The 19,323-nt window shown below is 41.8% G+C and overlaps 1 protein-coding gene across 1 annotated transcript in view; it reads right to left on the bottom strand.

Annotated features, from left to right (window-relative positions):
• The window catches only part of ENPP2 (ectonucleotide pyrophosphatase/phosphodiesterase 2), a 70,038-nt gene that overhangs the window by 7,971 nt on the left and 42,744 nt on the right, over positions 1-19,323 (bottom strand). The window contains exons 17-23 of the mRNA XM_058176516.1: positions 18,580-18,667; positions 17,726-17,813; positions 15,627-15,799; positions 13,401-13,449; positions 11,171-11,307; positions 8,324-8,459; positions 6,062-6,139 (exon numbers count right to left, since the gene is read on the bottom strand). Coding sequence (XP_058032499.1) covers positions 6,062-6,139; positions 8,324-8,459; positions 11,171-11,307; positions 13,401-13,449; positions 15,627-15,799; positions 17,726-17,813; positions 18,580-18,667 — 749 coding nt within the window. The remainder of the gene's footprint in view (positions 1-6,061; positions 6,140-8,323; positions 8,460-11,170; positions 11,308-13,400; positions 13,450-15,626; positions 15,800-17,725; positions 17,814-18,579; positions 18,668-19,323) is intronic.

The raw sequence follows: 19,323 nt of genomic DNA, 5'->3' as shown, positions 1-19,323 counted from the left end.
ATGTCGGGAAATATGAAAATTTGCAGAGCATGCTCATATAGCACAAATGTTGTCTCGGTAGGTGAGCACAAGGTGTAGTAAAAACATCAGTTCATTCCTAAGAACGCAATAATCAGGACCCATCCACAGAACACTAAAGGAGCCATTTAAAAGTCAAATGGTCAACATCTTGTAAGAATTGGGTCATTTATTCAATCCTTTGGGCATCCACCTTCTAAGTCAGGGGTGTCAAACTCAAAGCCCGCAAGCTGGATCTGGCCCACGGGCTGCTCAATTCTGGCCCGCGGGGCAGCCATGGAAACGGTGAAGGACCAGCCTGCGGTGCCTCTGCCAGTGAAAATGGAGCTTGGGAGGGCCGCGTGTGGCTCTCTGTCAGCTGCGTTTTCAGCCTGGACAGCCTCCTGCAGCCCTCTGCAGTGAAAACGGAGCCCGGGGTGTGGGGACTCCCTTTGTGCTGGCAGAGGGCTGCAGGAGCTTGTCCAGGCTGAAAACAGTGCTGGCAGAGGGCTGCAGGAAGCCGTCCAGGTCGAAAACAGGCTCCGTTTTTACTGGCAGAGGGCTAGCAAAATAAACTAAAAGCGAAACAAAACAAAAGGAGAAATGTTTCCGCTTCGGCATTTGAACATCCAAGAAGGGACAGGAAAGGAGAAAGGGAAAGAGGAAAGACAAAGAAAAAGAAGGGAAGGTGGGAAGAAAGCAAGGGCATCTAAACTGCATGTTAGTAGGATTCAAAGGTGAAAAAATTAATATTTTAACTGACTATCAGAATATGAGCTATGCATTCTAAATTAGGCCTAATATTAAAGATAGGGATTTACTCCCAACAAACAGAGAAGCACGAACAAAAGAAATAAGAGCCCTTCAGTGGCTGGTACTGCTGTGCGAACTGGACAAACATCACATTGTTCTTCTCCTACAAAAGAAGATGAGCTCGACTAGCATTGTTTTCCTTATGGCACTACCTATACTAACAATGATGCCACTGGCGTCTCTTTGTGATTATAAATTCAGGCATTTAAGTTAGGTAGATGGTGCTTTTCATCCTCCCCATATTTTAAGGAATTTCACAATGATGAATAGGAGAAGAGAGGAGAGGAGAAGGGAGGGGAGGGGAGGAGGAGAGGTAGGAGAGGAGAGAGAGGAGAGGAGAGAGAGAGGAGAGGAGAGGAGTGGGGAAGCGAGGAGGTAGGAGAGGACAGGTGAGGCGAGGCGAGGCGAGGCGAGGAGAGGAGAGGAGAGACTTTACTGTCACTTTAAATGTACAGTAATCAGCATATATTAAAATAAAATTTTGATAGTTGTATTCGGATCTCAAAAGATAACCATTATGCACACATACACACACACAACACAGAGAAACATCACAGTCTAGATTAGGGGTGTCAAACTCAATTTCATTGAGTTCTGCATCAGGGCTGTGGTTGACTTCGGGAAGCAGTGGGGGGCAGGGCCAACTTAATGGGCGTGGCCAGCTTGACACCACTCCCCAAACTGCTGGCATGTTTCCTCTTTGCACTGGGTAGACCAGGCCGAAGCTACGTTGGCCTGATCTTTCATCTTTGCATTGGGTACACCAAGACCAGGCCTGCGGGCAGATCTGACCACATTGCGGGCCTTGAGTTTGACATCACTGGTTTAGTTCGAATATATACGTATACATGGCAAAAAAAAAAAAGAATCCTGAGAATTTACAAGACGGGTGGCATAAGGAACAAAGCTGTTAACAGAATCTAGTAATCCTGCTATAGATACTTCGAAACCGCCTCCCAAAGTGGAGCAACAGATTTAGGGCAGGTATAATTGAAGGCACTCAATTTGTTACTGAAGACTGGATAGAAGCAACAGACACCCAGCTGTGACCATTTCTGTATCTCCTTGATCTTCCAGAGTGACTCTGGGCCCTTATTATCTTGGGGGCGGGGGTGGGGTGTTTCCCTCCAATGTGTCCAATTTATTTATTTATTATATTTTGCCTTTATTATTCTTACAAAAAACTCAAGGAGGTTGACACACACAATACTCTTTCCTCCTCCTATTTCTCTCCCAACAACAACCATGTAAGGTGGATTGAGCTGAGAAAGAGAGTGACTGGCCCAAAGTCAGCCAGCTGGCTTTCATGGCTAAGGTAGAACTTGAACTCACAGCCTCCTGCTTTCTAGCATGGCACCTTAACCACCAAGAACAACTAGCTAATTTTCAGAGAACTGCCTGGACAAATAGCAACAGCACTTAGACTTATATACTGTTTCCCAGTGCTTTATAGTCCTCTCTAAGCAGTTTACAAAGTCACCATATTGCCCCCAACAATTTGGGGGCTCATTTTACCAACCTCAGAAGGATGGAAGGCTGAGTCAACCTTGAGCCATTGAGAATCGAACTGCCCAACTGCCGGTAGCCAGCAGTCACTAGAAATAGCCTGCAGTACATGGCTCCTGCAGTTTTCTTGGCAAATTTCTTTGGAAGTGGTTTGCCATTGCCTCATTCTTAGGGCTAAGAGGAACTGACTGGCCCAAAGTCACCCAGTTTTTATTTATTTATTTATTTATTTGATTTTTATACCGCCCTTCTCCCGAAGGACTCAGGGCGGTGTACAGGCAACAATAAAATACAAACACCACAATATACAATTTAAAATGCAAGTTAAAAAACTTATTCTAATTAGCCTAGAACTTTAAAATTTATAAAACCAAACCCCATTTAAAATTAGTAGAAAATTTAAAATCAATAAAATTTATATAATTTAAAATTTAAAATTTAAAAAATTTAAGCCAGCCCCGCGCGAATAAAAAGGTATGTCTTCAGTTCGCGGCGGAAAGTCCGAAGGTCAGGTATTTGACGTAAGCCTGGGGGAAGCTCGTTCCAAAGTGTGGGAGCCCCAGGGGGCCCCCGGGGGCCGCCAGCCAACATTGTTTGGCGGACGGCACCCTGAGAAGTCCCTCTCTGTGAGAGCGTACGGGTCGGTGGGAGGCATGTGGTAACAGCAGGCGGTCCCGTAAGTACCCAGGCCCTAAGCCACAAAGTTGGCTTTGTGCCTAAGACTAGAATTCAAAATTTCCAGTTTCTGGCCTGATACCTTAACAACTACACCAAACTACCTCTCATCTCTTGTTTGGAAGCTGTTCCACATGGGACTGTTCTTCAGAAGCTCTATATGACTCCAAGTAGAGTATCTAGAGTTCAACTAACTTTAAAAGACCAGCACATCAAATGGCACTGTTATTCCAACTGCGCTTTGCCCATGTCTGCAATTCAAAATGCCGATTATGATTTTTAAACCCCTAAAGAGCTTGAAACCAAAGCTTCTAGAACTGTAATGGCGAACCTATGGCATTCGTGCGTGCCCAAAGTGGCATGCGAAGCCATGTTGCCTGGGATGCACAGCCTTGCCTGTTTGTCTTCCGGGTTTCTGGCGTGCATGTGCGTGAGACAATCAGCTGTCTTTTGTACACATGTGCACCTGCCAGCTGACTGTCGGGTGCGCATGCACTCCAGAACCCAGAAGTTCGGCTTTTCCCGAGCATGATCCCTTCGCGCGTGTGGGCGGCAGTGCAGAAAACTGGCCTGCGCATGCTCTCTCGCCAGCTGATCGTTCGGTGTGCATGTGCACTAGAACTCTGAAGTTTGCCTTTTCTGGAGCATGCACATTTCCATGCAACCTTTTTGGCACTCGGTGCCTAAAAGATTCGCCCTCACTGTTCTAGAATATTCTATGTTTCTGACCAAGCTAAAAAAGACCCTCCCCATCCAGCTGTTTAAAATATTCTAATAGAATATTAGTTTGGCTAGCTATCACGTTCTGTGATTCCATTGTTGCTTGAAAATAATCTAATTCAACTTTCTTTTTTTTTTTTTTTTATTATTATAAAAAGTTTTTATTGGTCAAAAAAAAATTTATGCAAATACATATCAGGTATGGTAAATTTTCATTTTTCTTATACATGATAAGAATTTTACTCAAAATTTTAAACACATACAACAGCCATATGGCAAGCAGGTGATACGAAGTAGCTAAGTTTCAATCTTACACAATAAGGAAGGGTCAAAAATAATCAGAATATCATACGAAAGAGAATAAGAAAAACCAACACAATACCAAATATCTTTGTCACTTCCTAGTTTTGGATCTCAGAACTCTGGGTTCAGCCTGACCCAACTCCAGGGCCGCAACAGCGGCAGCCGCCTCCGCCCCATGGTCTATAACCTCCCCTTCTTCAATTCCTGGGTCATCTAAATCCAGGAGGGCTTTGTGTTCCTCCACGTAGGCCACAGCCTCCGCAATTGTACTAATTTTTTCAATCTAATTCAACTTTCATCAAGGTATAAAATTAGTAGAAAATTTAAAATCAATAAAATTTATATAATTTAAAATTTAAAATTTAAAAAATTTAAGCCAGCCCCGCGCGAATAAAAAGGTATGTCTTCAGTTCGCGGCGGAAAGTCCGAAGGTCAGGTATTTGACGTAAGCCTGGGGGAAGCTCGTTCCAAAGTGTGGGAGCCCCAGGGGGCCCCCGGGGGCCGCCAGCCAACATTGTTTGGCGGACGGCACCCTGAGAAGTCCCTCTCTGTGAGAGCGTACGGGTCGGTGGGAGGCATGTGGTAACAGCAGGCGGTCCCGTAAGTACCCAGGCCCTAAGCCACAAAGTTGGCTTTGTGCCTAAGACTAGAATTCAAAATTTCCAGTTTCTGGCCTGATACCTTAACAACTACACCAAACTACCTCTCATCTCTTGTTTGGAAGCTGTTCCACATGGGACTGTTCTTCAGAAGCTCTATATGACTCCAAGTAGAGTATCTAGAGTTCAACTAACTTTAAAAGACCAGCACATCAAATGGCACTGTTATTCCAACTGCGCTTTGCCCATGTCTGCAATTCAAAATGCCGATTATGATTTTTAAACCCCTAAAGAGCTTGAAACCAAAGCTTCTAGAACTGTAATGGCGAACCTATGGCATTCGTGCGTGCCCAAAGTGGCATGCGAAGCCATGTTGCCTGGGATGCACAGCCTTGCCTGTTTGTCTTCCGGGTTTCTGGCGTGCATGTGCGTGAGACAATCAGCTGTCTTTTGTACACATGTGCACCTGCCAGCTGACTGTCGGGTGCGCATGCACTCCAGAACCCAGAAGTTCGGCTTTTCCCGAGCATGATCCCTTCGCGCGTGTGGGCGGCAGTGCAGAAAACTGGCCTGCGCATGCTCTCTCGCCAGCTGATCGTTCGGTGTGCATGTGCACTAGAACTCTGAAGTTTGCCTTTTCTGGAGCATGCACGACATTTCCATGCAACCTTTTTGGCACTCGGTGCCTAAAAGATTCGCCCTCACTGTTCTAGAATATTCTATGTTTCTGACCAAGCTAAAAAAGACCCTCCCCATCCAGCTGTTTAAAATATTCTAATAGAATATTAGTTTGGCTAGCTATCACGTTCTGTGATTCCATTGTTGCTTGAAAATAATCTAATTCAACTTTCTTTTTTTTTTTTTTTTTTTTTTTTATTATTATAAAAAGTTTTTATTGGTCAAAAAAAAATTTATGCAAATACATATCAGGTATGGTAAATTTTCATTTTTCTTATACATGATAAGAATTTTACTCAAAATTTTAAACACATACAACAGCCATATGGCAAGCAGGTGATACGAAGTAGCTAAGTTTCAATCTTACACAATAAGGAAGGGTCAAGAATAATCAGAATATCATACGAAAGAGAATAAGGAAAACCAACACAATACCAAATATCTTTGTCACTTCCTAGTTTTGGATCTCAGAACTCTGGGTTCAGCCTGACCCAACTCCAGGGCCGCAACAGCGGCAGCCGCCTCCGCCCCATGGTCTATAACCTCCCCTTCTTCAATTCCTGGGTCATCTAAATCCAGGAGGGCTTTGTGTTCCTCCACGTAGGCCACAGCCTCCGCAATTGTACTAATTTTTTTCAATCTAATTCAACTTTCATCAAGGTATAAAGTGAGTATTTGGGTTCTCCAAAGCAAAATTTAAAACTATTTTTATTTATTCATCAACATTTGTACACCCTTCTACCTCAAAGATTCAAAAACCATGTACTTACTTTTGAAAGCAGGATACATGGGAATGACATTTGTTATTAGGAAAGCATCATATTTTGTTTCTACCGAGGAACTGAGTTCTGAAAATTAAAAAAAATAAAATAAAAGATGTTTTTATGGCATGCCAGAATTAATTTTACTGGTAAACTTCAGGGTTCATGCAAAGACTAGTTCTAGATAGTAACCAAGAACTGGTGGAGATTGTATTCTTAGAAGAACATAAAATAATTGGATTGGAAGAGCGCTTGGAGGTCTTCTAGACTAGGGGTCACCAAACTTTCGGACCTCAGGGCCCACTAAATTCATAATTTTAATATGATCTGACTAATGACTGGCTGGGTCGGCGTGGCTAGGTGGCCATGTGACTGAGTGGGCGTGGCCAATCAATGTCACTCACGTCAAAGGGTGCCTCACCGACCTCCTCTTGCCCTTCCCCTCTCAGCCACTCCTTGCCTGCTTGCCCGAGCTCCTTAGGGCCCTAACAGGAAGCAGTTGTTGCAGCTAAGCAGCCACCAAGAGAAAGAGTTGGCAAAACAGCTGGCTCAGTTCAAATTGGATTTGGCTGAGAAAGAGGCTCAGCAGAAGCACCTCACTGAGGACTCGGAGCATAGGCTTTCCAAGCAGACGGAAGACCTGCGGGAGTGCAAGGCCAAGTACCAGCGCTTGGAGGCTCAGCGGGCTGACATGGTCAGCCAATTCCAGGCCATGATTCAGTCCCACTGGAACAAGGCTCTCTGGCTCTTTGCCACCAGCAGTGCTTCCCTCCAGCCTTTGCCCAAAGCCCCGCACCACGAGGCTGAAGCAGACCCTGAGTTGGAATGTCTGCCCCCCTCAAACCCACACAAAAAGACCCTGAAGGGGGAGACTCTCTGCAGCAACACAAATGTTCATTGCATGAATCCGGCCCAGAGGCCATCGTTTGAGGACTCCTGATTTAATGCAATTTAAACCATGCAAATAATTTTTCTGCAGGCCACCAACATTTTCTTGTGGACCACCAGTGGTCCACAGACCACCAATTGGTGAATGCTGTATCTAGTCTAATGCCCTGTTCAAGCAGGAGACCTTATACCATTCTGGAGAAATGGCTGAGCAGTCTCTTCCTGAAAACTTCTGGCTTAATTATTATCTCAGGACATTTCTCCTTAGTTCTAGGTTGGATCTCTCTTTAAGGATCTTCCACTTCTTATCCTGCCCTCTGGTGCTTTGGAGAATAGGCTGACCCCCTCTTCTCTTTGACAGCCCCTCAAGTGTTAGAAGACTGCTGTCATATCACCTCTGGTTCTATTCTCTGCTAGACTAGACATTCTTAATTCCCTCAATTGTTCATCATAATGGTTTTGCCTCCAGATCCCTTATCATCATTGATAAGAGGTTTTCAGCATATGTGAAGAAACCATCTGGATGTTGTGGTCCGTCAGCAGCCTACGGAGCTGGCAACGGAGTCAGACAGTAACAAGGCTGAGGTGAGGTCAGGGCCATTGAAAATTGAAGTGTGGACTCCAGAGCCTCCAGAGCCTGATAGTAGTGAGGCAGAGGAATAGGAAGAGCCTGTTCCTAATGCACACATGAGAAGAGCTGCCAGAAGGCAAGAGCAGCTCAAGCAGAGAGGACAACTCAGGAGTAGGGCCAAGAGATGATTGGCCCCTCCCATAAGGCTTAAAACAGACCAGCACCGGCGTTTGAGCTTTGCCAGAAAACAACGTTGTAGCTTCGTGTTCTGCTTCGTCTACGTCTTTGTTTTTGTGACTTCTGGACGTTTGCCAGGAAGGGCCTTTGGCAGTTTACCTAATTGAACCAAGGTTTGTGAGATAACTGAGGAATTTGTGTTGGGAGGCATTTGTTTTACTTTTGAGTTGAACGACGCTGGGAGTGAAGTAATTCCCAGCTGTTCGAATAAAGTTTGTTTTTCCACGGACTAAGTTTATTACTACCTACTTGAGCCTGGGTCACAACACTGGGCTGAAGCCACTTCCTGCCTCTTTGCTCCAAGGAAAGATGGAATTAGGGGGATTCCTCTCGAAGTCTCAGAAACAGTGCAACCAAAAGGAACACGCTCTCTTTGTGTTCAACGTCTATTTTGCATTGGCAGCTCGATTTTTTTAGAAATTGTGGAGGACATTTGTAGCTCGGGTTGGAGATTTAGGCAGAGGGTTGTCCTCCGAGCTTGCGGCTTGGCTCCCGATTTGATATTTCTCTTTATCTTTGATATTTATGCCAACCCCAGAAATATTAAAACTGACAGGCATCCCACATCGGCTTACGGGGAGGAAATAGGAATCCGTAAGACATTTGTCTATCCACTCTGTATGCTGTACAACTCTGACTGTTGCTTGGAGAAATGCGCAAATCAGGTCTTACGCAATTCATCACCTGGTCTGGGACACCAGACGTCTCTGCCTGCATCAAAAGGAGAAGGTAGACAGGTGACATATGAAATAATGTATTTTTCTTTTGGTGTTCATCTAGTACACTTGTATTTTATACTGGTAGTCTTCACTTAACAATCACAATTGGGACTGGGAAATCTATCACTAAGCACCATGGTCATTAAGGTTACAACATCTCTTCTGCTTACCGTATTTTTCAAAGTATAAGATGCACCTTTCCCCTCCAAAAAAGAGGATGAAAATCTGGGTGGGTCTTATACTCCGAATGTAGCCCTGGCCAGCTTCTCAAACAGAGGTTTCAGAGACTGAAAAAAGCATTAGAAGTGAAGCTTCAGAAAAGAAGCCCCCAATCAGAGCTTCAGAAAAGAAGCTCCCAAACACAGCTTCAGAGGCTTTTTTTCTGAAGTACTGTTTTGGAGGCTTTCAGAGGCAGAAAAATGTTTTTTCTGAAATGGAGTTTCAGAGGCAGAAAAAAAAAAGGAAAAAAAAAAGCAAAGCACAGAGCTCACAACCAAGGAATCTGTTGCTAAAATTCACCTCTGAGAACAGCTGATTGGGGGTATTCAGGGAGGCCAATCCACCTGCCAATCAGCATTTTTCTTATTTTCCTCCCCAAAAACTAAGGTGCGCCTTATACTCTGAAAAATACGGTATGTCATTAAGTGACTCACTGCAGTTGTTAAGAGAGACATCACTTGACTACATCTTGCTATTTTACTTCCACATTCTACATGAAATCTGCTTATTGGAAGTTAGTTGTGAAGCTCACAAGTGGTAATCACATGATTGACTGCAAGTGGTGCTTTTTGCCCCCAATCATTATAAATTTGAGTGTCACTAAACAAGACGGTTGGTAAACCGTCCGTGGCTTAGGACCCGGGTACTTACGAGACCGCCTGCTGTTACCTTATGCCTCCCACCGACCGGTACGCTCTCACAGAGAGGGTCTCCTCAGGGTGCCGTCCGCCAAACAATGTCGGCTGGCGGCCTCCAGGGGTAGGGCCTTCTCTGTGGGAGCATCGACGCTCTGGAATGAACTTCCCCCTGGCCTACGCCAAGTGCCTGATCTTCGGACCTTTCGCCGTGAGCTAAAAACATACTTATTTATTCAAGCGGGACTGGCATAATGGTTTTTTAACATTTTAAACTGGGTTTTATTGTTGTGGGGTTTTAAATGTTTTAAATTTTAAATTTAAATTTTTAAACATTAAAAATGTGACCTTTTTATAATATGCTTTATTTTAAATTTTGATTTTAATTGTATATATATTGTGTTTTATTTTGGCTGTACACCGCCCTGAGTCCTTCGGGAGAAGGGTGGTATAAAAATTTAATAAATAAATAAATAAAATAAATAAACAAAGACTACCTGTGGCAAAGGGGCCATTGAAATCACAGCTCAAATCCCATTATACTGCATCATCTATAATAGGGATGTCCAACTTGCGTTGTCATGGCATAATCACATCACATTTTGTGACTTTTTTTCCCTTCGCTAAACTGGGTGTGGGAGTGGCCAGCACTGGCCCGCGAGTTTGACAGCCCTGGTCTATAAGGACTTACAAACTCATATAATAACTCCTAACTCGACAAAATACCGAGAAAATTCTGATCTCTTCTATGTACTCATGTTACTATCAGATCAGCATGATAACAGTTTTCTGAACGTAGCTAAATTCTGTTGTACTGTCTGATTTTGGCCACCCCTCAATGATTCCACTATTATTTGCAATGCATGTATATGTCTTATTCTGTTTTATTTTACTTTGATGTTTAAATTTTTATTCTGGTCACATTGAATTGAACTATTTGAACTAATTTGAACTATTTGAACTAATTTGAACTATTTGAACTAATTTGAACTAATTTGAACTATTTGAACTAATTGGGCCTCTGTGGCTCAGATTGATAAGACAGTCTGTTATTAACAGCAGCTGCTTGCAATTACTGCAGGTTCAAGCCCCACCAGGCCCAAGGTTGACTCAGCCTTCCATCCTTTATAACGTAGATAAAATGAGGACCCAGATTGTTGGGGGCAATAAGTTGACTTTGTATATAATATACAAATGGATGAAGACTATTGCTTGACATAGTGTAAGCCGCCCTGAGTCTTCGGAGAAGGGCGGGATATAAATGCAAATTAAAAAAAAAAACTAAAGCAAATATATATTTTTGTTGTTAGTTGCGAAGTCATGTCTGACCCATCGTGACCCCATGGACAATGTTCCTCCAGGCCTTCCTTCCTGTCCTCTATCATCCTTTTTAGATAGATAGATAGATAGATAGATAGATAGATAGATAGATAGATAGATAGATAGATAGATAGATAGATAGATAGATAGATAGATAGATAGATAGATAGATATAAAACCTTTACTTTCCAGGAGTTAAAGGGAAAATAACTCCCTCCTTCAATTTTTCTCAAAAACAATTCCCTTGTGAAGCAGAGTGATCGGTTCAAAACAACCTCTTGACTGTTGCTGGTCCAAGTCCATCTTGAGTGAGTGGCTCAAGATGGACTTGGACCAGGGTCTCCCCAGTCCTAGTCTATCATCTTAACAATTACTGGTTCACTCAACCCACTTCCTCATTCCTCAAATATATATGGCTGCAAACAACATATATTGAAAGATGACTGTGCTGGACAGAGGCTGGATAAGCTGAGGATGCTACCAACACTTCCTCCCCTGCTACTGAAACAGAGAAGGCAATTTTACTGACCTGTTTTGAAATAGTGTAAGATGTCCACAGAGGCATCTGGAATGTTTCGCTGTAGCCACTTTCAAAGTCATGATGATGCAAGAGGCTGTACTTTATACGAAAAAGAACCGCTGGGCGGCCATAAAGGAGATGCTTTTCTGTAAATTAAAGGTAACAGGAGAGAAACAATGAAGCTTCAACACGCAATTTTATCAAAGCCATTTTACAAAACTCTACAATAAAAACCGGTCCGTGTGCTCTTTCCCTGCACCACACTGTACCACAAAGATGATTTAATGCAGAAAGATTTACAGAAAGTAAAAATAAATGGGGAAGTCTTTAGTCTCCATCAGTCTGATGACGTGCTTTCACTAAATTACCTTTAAAATTTAGATTTAAATTCAAAAGTTTGAGACTTTTTAATGTTATTCAACAAGAAGTACGGGTTCGTTACTAGAGTAGGAGTATTGAACGCAGCCAAGATTTACATAACCACTAGATGGTGACAAAGAGCTGCAAAGAGCCTCTTTGGTTCCATCTTGTGGTTGTCTAGGCTTCTGCAGTTCAGATTGGTAACCATGAGAAAGAATTAGAGTCAACCACTAGTGACTTTCATAACAGAATATAAAAAATAACTTGTGTCCAAATCTACATAATATTATAAACATTAAGAAAATGACGGAAGCAGGGATGCGGAAGAGAAAAGGAGTTAAATATACTTTTTTTCTTAAGAGAAAAAAAGTATATCTAACATTTATATAGAGGCAAGTTTTATGAACTGAGCATTTAAAAACTATCATGCAAACATTGAAGTTTCCAAGAATTCTTTTGTCAGAGAATACCATCAAGCATAGTCTTTCTCTTTTTTGACTTTTAACTAATGATAACTGCTATAAATGCAGGTGGATAGCAGCAGTATATAACTAAACAATAGAATCGATCGATGTAAAAATGCAAAAAAGGGGGGAGAAGAAAGTAACTGATGTTTGAGTGACATATGAAGCAGTTTATAGTCTGCAAACATGTGAAATTGTGGTGGATCATGTGTTTTTTCTCCGGTGGGACCTGTCTATCAGGGCAACCTGGTCTACCCAATTATGGGAAGGAGCATACTGCTTCTGTTTTTGCCTTTCAGCCCCATATTGCATATTAGGTAGATGTATTAACCTCTAAGCCACGGTTCTCCTCGCTTTGTTGGTAAGTGTGGTGGAACATAGTTTGGAGTCTGATGAGGGCAGGGTTACCTCCTAGAGGTCAGAAAAGCATGGACCCTGGAATGTCTGATAGGCAGGAAGAGAGCTAAGATGGTCACTCCCTAGCAGTTCACAGAATCTATCTATAGTTATGCAGATAGTTGCTTTAGTCTGTCAAGATTCTGTCTGTAGGCGAACAACAATAAACTACTCAGAAGTAACTTTACATGTTGTTCTTGGTTCTTGGGGACTGACAGAAATGAGTCATATCACACCCAGAACAGCTAGACACATTCCACCAAAACTTGCTGGGAGGAAGAATTCTCTATTTCCACATTTTTGAACTCGGACAATCCAAACCTGCTTTTTCTTCAGAATGGGATACAGGATCCTTGGTAAATGGAAAATAAAAGAAAGATCAACTAGGCAGTCTTTAGATTAACGAAGCTAGAGATAATTTAAGATATTGTACGAGGTAAAAAGAAGCCAAGTCAAGTAAGATTACCTGGTGGCGGGACGCATCCATCCTCAGGTAATACATTCTCAGGGTCGTTGGTATAAAATCCTTCTCCTCCTGTGTAGGTTCTCGCTGTTGAATAATATCTTAAATTATAACATCTTAATTTAGGCCCAGCTTTAATATAAAGACTGCATAGTGGATCTCTCACTGAATTTGCACCAAGTCAATTTTGAGCTAATTCAACAAGAGATGGGAAGACAGGATGGAAAAGAGCTCATAGGTAAGTATAGTTAGAACAGCTGGTTGAAAAGAGGAGTTAGTTTATTATTGGATTAACCTGCAAAAGCAATTCACTGATTTAAATGTATTTGCACAGGTTGCTGGAAACCATCCAATTGCTTTTGCAATTCCGTTCATCAAAAGTTAGCTACCAAAGCTCTTAAAACCTCATCACACCAATGAAATGCACAAATTAGAAAAAAAAAATCAGATTGATTGTATTATGATTTAGAATGCGTAATTATAGAGCGAGTCCCACACACCAGTAATATGATTGCCAATAACCAGTCTTTTATTGGACTTTCTATTGGATCCTTACCTTCTGTTCCTTTGCTATAAGGACGTCGACTCAGTTCATCCAACCTATTCTATTTAAAACAAAAAACACACACACAAAAAAACACAAGAAAAGTTTATCTTATTATCTTATTTCTATTATCTGATGAAGCCAATTGGGTCCCATTAAAAGAGTTAAGGTAAAGGTAAAGGTTCCCCTCACACATACGTGCTAGTCATTGCCGACTCTAGGTGGCAATCTCCGTTTCAAAGCCGAGGAGCCAGCGCTGTCCGAAGACGTCTCCGTGGTCATGTGGCTGGCATGACTCAATGCCAAAGGTGCACGGAATGCTGTTACCTTCCCACCAAAGGTGGTCCCTATTTTTTCTACTTGCATTTTTACGTGCTTTTGAAACTGCTGGTTTGGCAGAAGCTGGGACAAGTAACGGGAGCTCAACCATTACACGGCAGCACTAGGGATTCGAACCGCTGAGCTGCCGACCTTTCGATTGACAAGCTCTACCTCCTAGCCCCTGAGCCCTTATTAAAAGAGTTACTGGTAACTTTTTTTTTTAACTGAAAGGCATGCTTGACCAGCTGAGGCCTAACTTCTGCAATCAACCAGATCAAAACGGGTTTTCATGACCACTCGGTCCCTCTATTCAGAGAAGGGTTCATGCTATTTCACACAACCTCTCCAAGGAAGTTTGGGTTGAATGGCTTTGGAAATGGTTCACCAGCATCCTCTACTCAGTCACTTGTTAAGATGGGCGACTATAGAAATAAAATAAATAAATAAAAAAATCCAGCTATACATACTCAGGTAAGCAAAGAGAAAGGTCTCCCTCCCAGTCATGTCTGACTCTAAGGCACAGTGCTCATCTCCATTCTTGGCCGAGGAAGCCAGTATTGTCCAAAAACATTTTCTGAGACCATGTCACCAGAATGGCTATATGCCACGGGTGTCAAACTTGCCGTGTCATGTTGTTGTCATGTGACTTTTTTTCCCTTCATGGAGCTGGAGTGGGCATAGCCTGTGCGTGAGGCATTTGGCCTGTGGGCCACCAGTTTGACACCCCTGCTATATGCCAAAAGTGCATGGAACGTTGTTACCTTTCCACCGGTGGTACCTATTTATGTACTCACATTTGCATGCTTTAGAACTGCTAGGTAGTCAGGAGCTGAGGCAAAGAATGGGAGTTTGCCCCGTTACATGGCACTTGGATCTCGAACCCAGGCTGTCAGCTTTCCAGCCGACAAGCTCAGCATCTTTAATCACTGAGCCATCATGCCCTATTCAGATAAGTACATCATATAATATAGCTCAGGGGTGTCAAACTCGCGTCATCAGGCGTCATCACGTGACGCATCAGGACTTTTTTTCCCTTTGCTAAACCGGGTGGAGGCGGGACCAGCACATGATGCATCTGGCTTGCAGACCGCGAGTTTGGCACTCCTGATATAGCTTATGCCAGAATTGGCAGGTAGAAATCCACAGCATGCTGACATCATATGATGGATACTGACACTTGACCAGTTACCTCACTTACCTCAGGAATACAAACATCTACTTATTTTCATTGTAGCTTACACAGTCAGATTCTGTTCATTCATTCAGCTCATGCACCCCTAGGCAGAGATCAACATTTACATGCCCTTCGAAAGGCCCAATCAAAACAAAAAGAAAAAAAGAAAAAAAAAGACCAAAACTACCAGCAATCAATACCCAGACAAGCAGAGATTAACCGCAGGATTAATACTAAACCAAAAATCAAGAAGTACACAATATTCCAATCAAGGAACTACTAACATAGACAAACAAGCTATCCGTAAACAACCTAATCAAGGAATCACAAAGAACATTTCCACCAACATTGACAGGGCAAGCCACTTGTATTTTTTATCTACAGCAAACTCCACTATTGTTTAGCACTGATGGTATTACCTAGTTTGGTAATGAAACATCTGCAAGAAAACAATCAAAGACCCCACAGAAATCATCTTCATTTTGGACCATATAATCAGCGATAATGCGCTCTTAAGAAACATTCATTCAGAGGCCAGCTTTGAATTTGGTGTTGTGTTCAAATGATGCTTCATTCTTACTATCAGCAAGGAAAGATGGGTATTTTTCTCCAATTCTGGTAGCTGAACACGTCTTAAAGGATGAGAAACAGGGCTCTGGATCGATGTAATTCATTTTTTTCTAGCTGGTTTAGAAACAATCCCCTTCTGAGCTTCCTGCTTCCAACGAATATCTTAAGTTTACCTTATCATCACAGCTGCATCCCAAATCGTAGTCCGATGAAGGTGTTGTAGCTACTGGATGGAGTGGCCTTGCCACTTCCTCCGGCATGATGGGTCTGTAGGTACTGCTCCGGAGGAGGTGATTTAAGCTTCCATGTGTCCCATTATTGGGAGCAGGCTTCAAACCAAGGAGATCTGGAACAGGATTAAAAATAGAGTCTGTTATATATACTGTATTATGAGTGGAGAATTTTATGCATATGTTAACACTAATACAGGAATATGAGGTGAGGGTAGGCCAGTGCTTCTCAAATAGTGGGGCGCGCCCCCCAGGGGGGGCGCGAGGCTCCGTAAAGGGGGGCGCGTTTGACCTCGGCAAACAAGCTAAGCCCCGTGTTTATGTCTCTGTATCCAATCAGAGAACAACGGGAGCATCTGATTGGCTGTCCAAAACCCTTGTGACACGAGCCTGTCGGAGCCATCTTTAGTGTGGGACTGCCAGTACATGTGACTGCGCAAGCTCCTCCCTTTCAAGGAGAAAAACGCCTGAAAGAAAGTTGCGCGGGGGCGCGCAAAAAATGTTTTCTTCTTCCTAGGGGGGGCATGACAGAAAATAATTGAGAAGCACTGGGGTAGGCAAAGTTGCCTAACATATCTAAACTCTGAATCCCTGCAGAGAATTTAAATTTTATATAAACGAGTTTGTCCAATAGGTCTCTGTGGTTCACAGCAGTCAAAGCTCTTGAAGCAGTAGGATGGTAAAACTTTCCTAGACCAGAAAACTTTCTTTCTTTCTTTCTTTCTTTCTTTCTTTCTTTTTCTTTCTTTCTTTCTTTCTTTCTTTCTTTCTTTCTTTCTTTCTTTCTTTCTTTTTCTTTCTTTCTTTCTTTCTTTCTTTCTTTCTCTTTCTTTCTTTCTCTCTCTCTCTCTTTCTCTCGCTTTCTTTCTTTCTCTCTCTTTCTAATTAATTAATTAATTAACTGCCCATCTTGCTATTTAGGACAATTTTAAGTAGCTAATGGCTAATGGTAAGTTTGAAGGGAGGTTTAGATTTACTACCATTCCCAAGAGTTTTGATATACTCTGCCTTGACATCCAAAATATGAAACCGTTTGTAAGAATCAAATTTACAGTTGAAATAAGGCTCATTATGTCCAATTTGGTATGTTTTGCTAACACTTCAAATTACTGGACTGACCCCATTTCTCCCATGGAGAAATTAATGTCTGCAGATTAATGCAGAAATTATTTTCTGCATTTAATTTGTTATTTTCAATTCCTCTCAGAAGCTTCAGGTAGTCCTGAATTGCAGGCTAATTCTGCTGACTGCCAACTGCCAGCAGTTTGAATCTCACCGCTCAAGGTTGACTCAGCCTTCCATCCTTCCAAGATTGGCAAAATGAGGACCTAGAACAGATTGTTGAGGGGCAATATGCTGACTCTGTAAACCACTCAGACAGGGATGTAAAGCACTGTGGAGCAGAATACAAGTCTAAGTGCTATTGCTATTGTTTAGCAATTGCTTTATTTAACAATTGTTTGAAGTGACAAAGAGATGAAAAAGGAACTTTATAAGCAATCCTTGAATTAATAATAATAGTAATAATAATAATAATATTTTAATTTTTATACCAGATTGGACCCAGATTATAGGACCCAGATTGTTGGGGGGGCAATAAGTTGACTTTGTAAAAAATATACAAATAGAATGAGACTATTGCCTTATACACTGTAAGCCGCCCTGAGTCTTCGGAGAAGGGCGGGATATAAATGTAAACAAAAAAAAAAAAATACCGTCCTTCTCCCGAAGAACTCAGGGCAGTTAATAGCCAATTTACAATATTTGCAGGTTGTAAAGCAAAAGAAAGCTGAAATAAGATCATCAGCACAGTCACGGTTTTACTTAGGGATTGCTTCGCTTCACAAACAGAGTTGCTGACCATAATTATGGTCACTAAACAAGGATTACATAGACAGAAAATAAATTTAGGATTTGGTCCTTCCATTAAGGTACCTTGCTACAGAAGGAAGGTAAATGAATCATAAGATATTGGCCCAAATGAAAGTTGTGGGAGGAAAAAAAATCAAATATATTGTTTATTTTCTTTTCAAATTACTTACCGCACATAAGGTTGTACAGTTCAATGTTTTCAAATGGAGGTACTTTTGTCTTGTATTTAAATGAAGGGCCATAGCCTAGAAAGACTGTCTAAGAGAGAAAAAACAGTAATATTAATGTTGTCAGCTCCTATGTGAGCTTCTCTGTTGCTGAAATAAAATAAATCAAGACTAAAGTAAGGACCCTCCAGGGATTAGGCCTTTTTTTTATGTTCAAAACATGCTTTTTGGCTCTCTTTTTACAAGGTTTGCTGAATCAGCTCACTGTTCCCAATTCTGTGTCAAGAGAGCAATTTTGTGTCAAGAGTTCTTTTGAAATATAAATTGTGATCTTCCTGTGGGGTCCCTGGTACTCTCTGAGCTTGGTTGTTTTCTTGCAGCTGTTTCATTACCAAACTAGGTAGCATCATAGGTCCACTAGTTTGGTAATGAAACATCTGCAAGAAACCATCCAAGCTCAGACAGTACCAAGGACTCCACAGTTCAACCCTGAGTTACAAACAATTCTCTTCTTCTTCTTCTTGTGGTCTTGCTTTTGTTTTTGGTATTTTGTTTTTGTTTTGAGGTGTCCCCCCCCCCTGTTTTATATTTTTCCCGTTTTTATATTTTATTATGGTTTCTATAATAAAACATTTTATTATTCTAAAACATTTCGGCATAAACCACCGGGAATATCCAAAGATGAATCAAATAAGCTGCAATAACAAATCTTTAAGGTATTTTCTCCCTACCACGATACAGTAAGAAGACTCAAGAAATGAGCCTTCTAATTAAAATATACATTTGTTAAGTTACTGTAAGTTACATGTACCAACAATACTACTTGCTGACTACTCCAGGTAGTTTATTGCCCCTACCTGCATGCTGTTGATTTTGTTGTCATAGCCATGATCTCCATGAAAATAGCACTTCCCGGTTATTTTCTTAAACACATCTCCAGGCCTCCTAAAAACATTAAGAAGATTCTTGAATATACCAGCAGTTAATTTCTATAAACATTAAGGTTCTACTTCCAGTGGACCGAAGAAAATATAGATGATCCACAAATCTCTAAAGAAACAAGGAACTTTTGTTTTCTTTCCCAAATGGTGGTTGAGGAGAGCAGCATTCTCAGCAAGCCACAATGACACAAAAATAACAACACACACAGTAATGCCATTGTACAAATTGTGCCTCTATGTAGCTGCATCTCAGCAGCTGGAAAGTATGTGATTAATGCCATTGCGTCATGATGCATGTCTCACATGTTTCAACCCATTTTTCAACCCATCAACTTCCGTCATAAGATTAGTATCAGTTAAAAGTCTATAGAGATTCTCAGTCTTCCAAGTCATGGTTGTCCCAAAGGTGCTTTTTCAGGAGGCAACTGGACTTTCTTGTTTTTTTCTTTTGAAGACGTTTTGCTTCTCATCCAAGAAGCTTATTCAGCTCTGACAGGATAGTGGAGAATGGAAGGATTTATATTCCTTGCAGACAGCTGGTCATTTGCATCCTTTTAGAGGGTCGTTGAAGCACTTGGAAGTTTATCTGTGTCCTCAGGGTCACCTGAGTAGTGCTCATGGCTCCTGTAGTCTGCAATTTTTCTTCTGGAAATCCATTCC

The sequence above is a fragment of the Ahaetulla prasina genome, chromosome 3 (assembly GCF_028640845.1).
Source record: "Ahaetulla prasina isolate Xishuangbanna chromosome 3, ASM2864084v1, whole genome shotgun sequence".
Classification (NCBI taxonomy): Eukaryota; Metazoa; Chordata; class Lepidosauria; order Squamata; family Colubridae; genus Ahaetulla; species Ahaetulla prasina.
The sequence above is the reverse complement of the archived record's forward strand: the minus strand, read 5'-3'. Positions and strand labels throughout refer to the sequence as shown.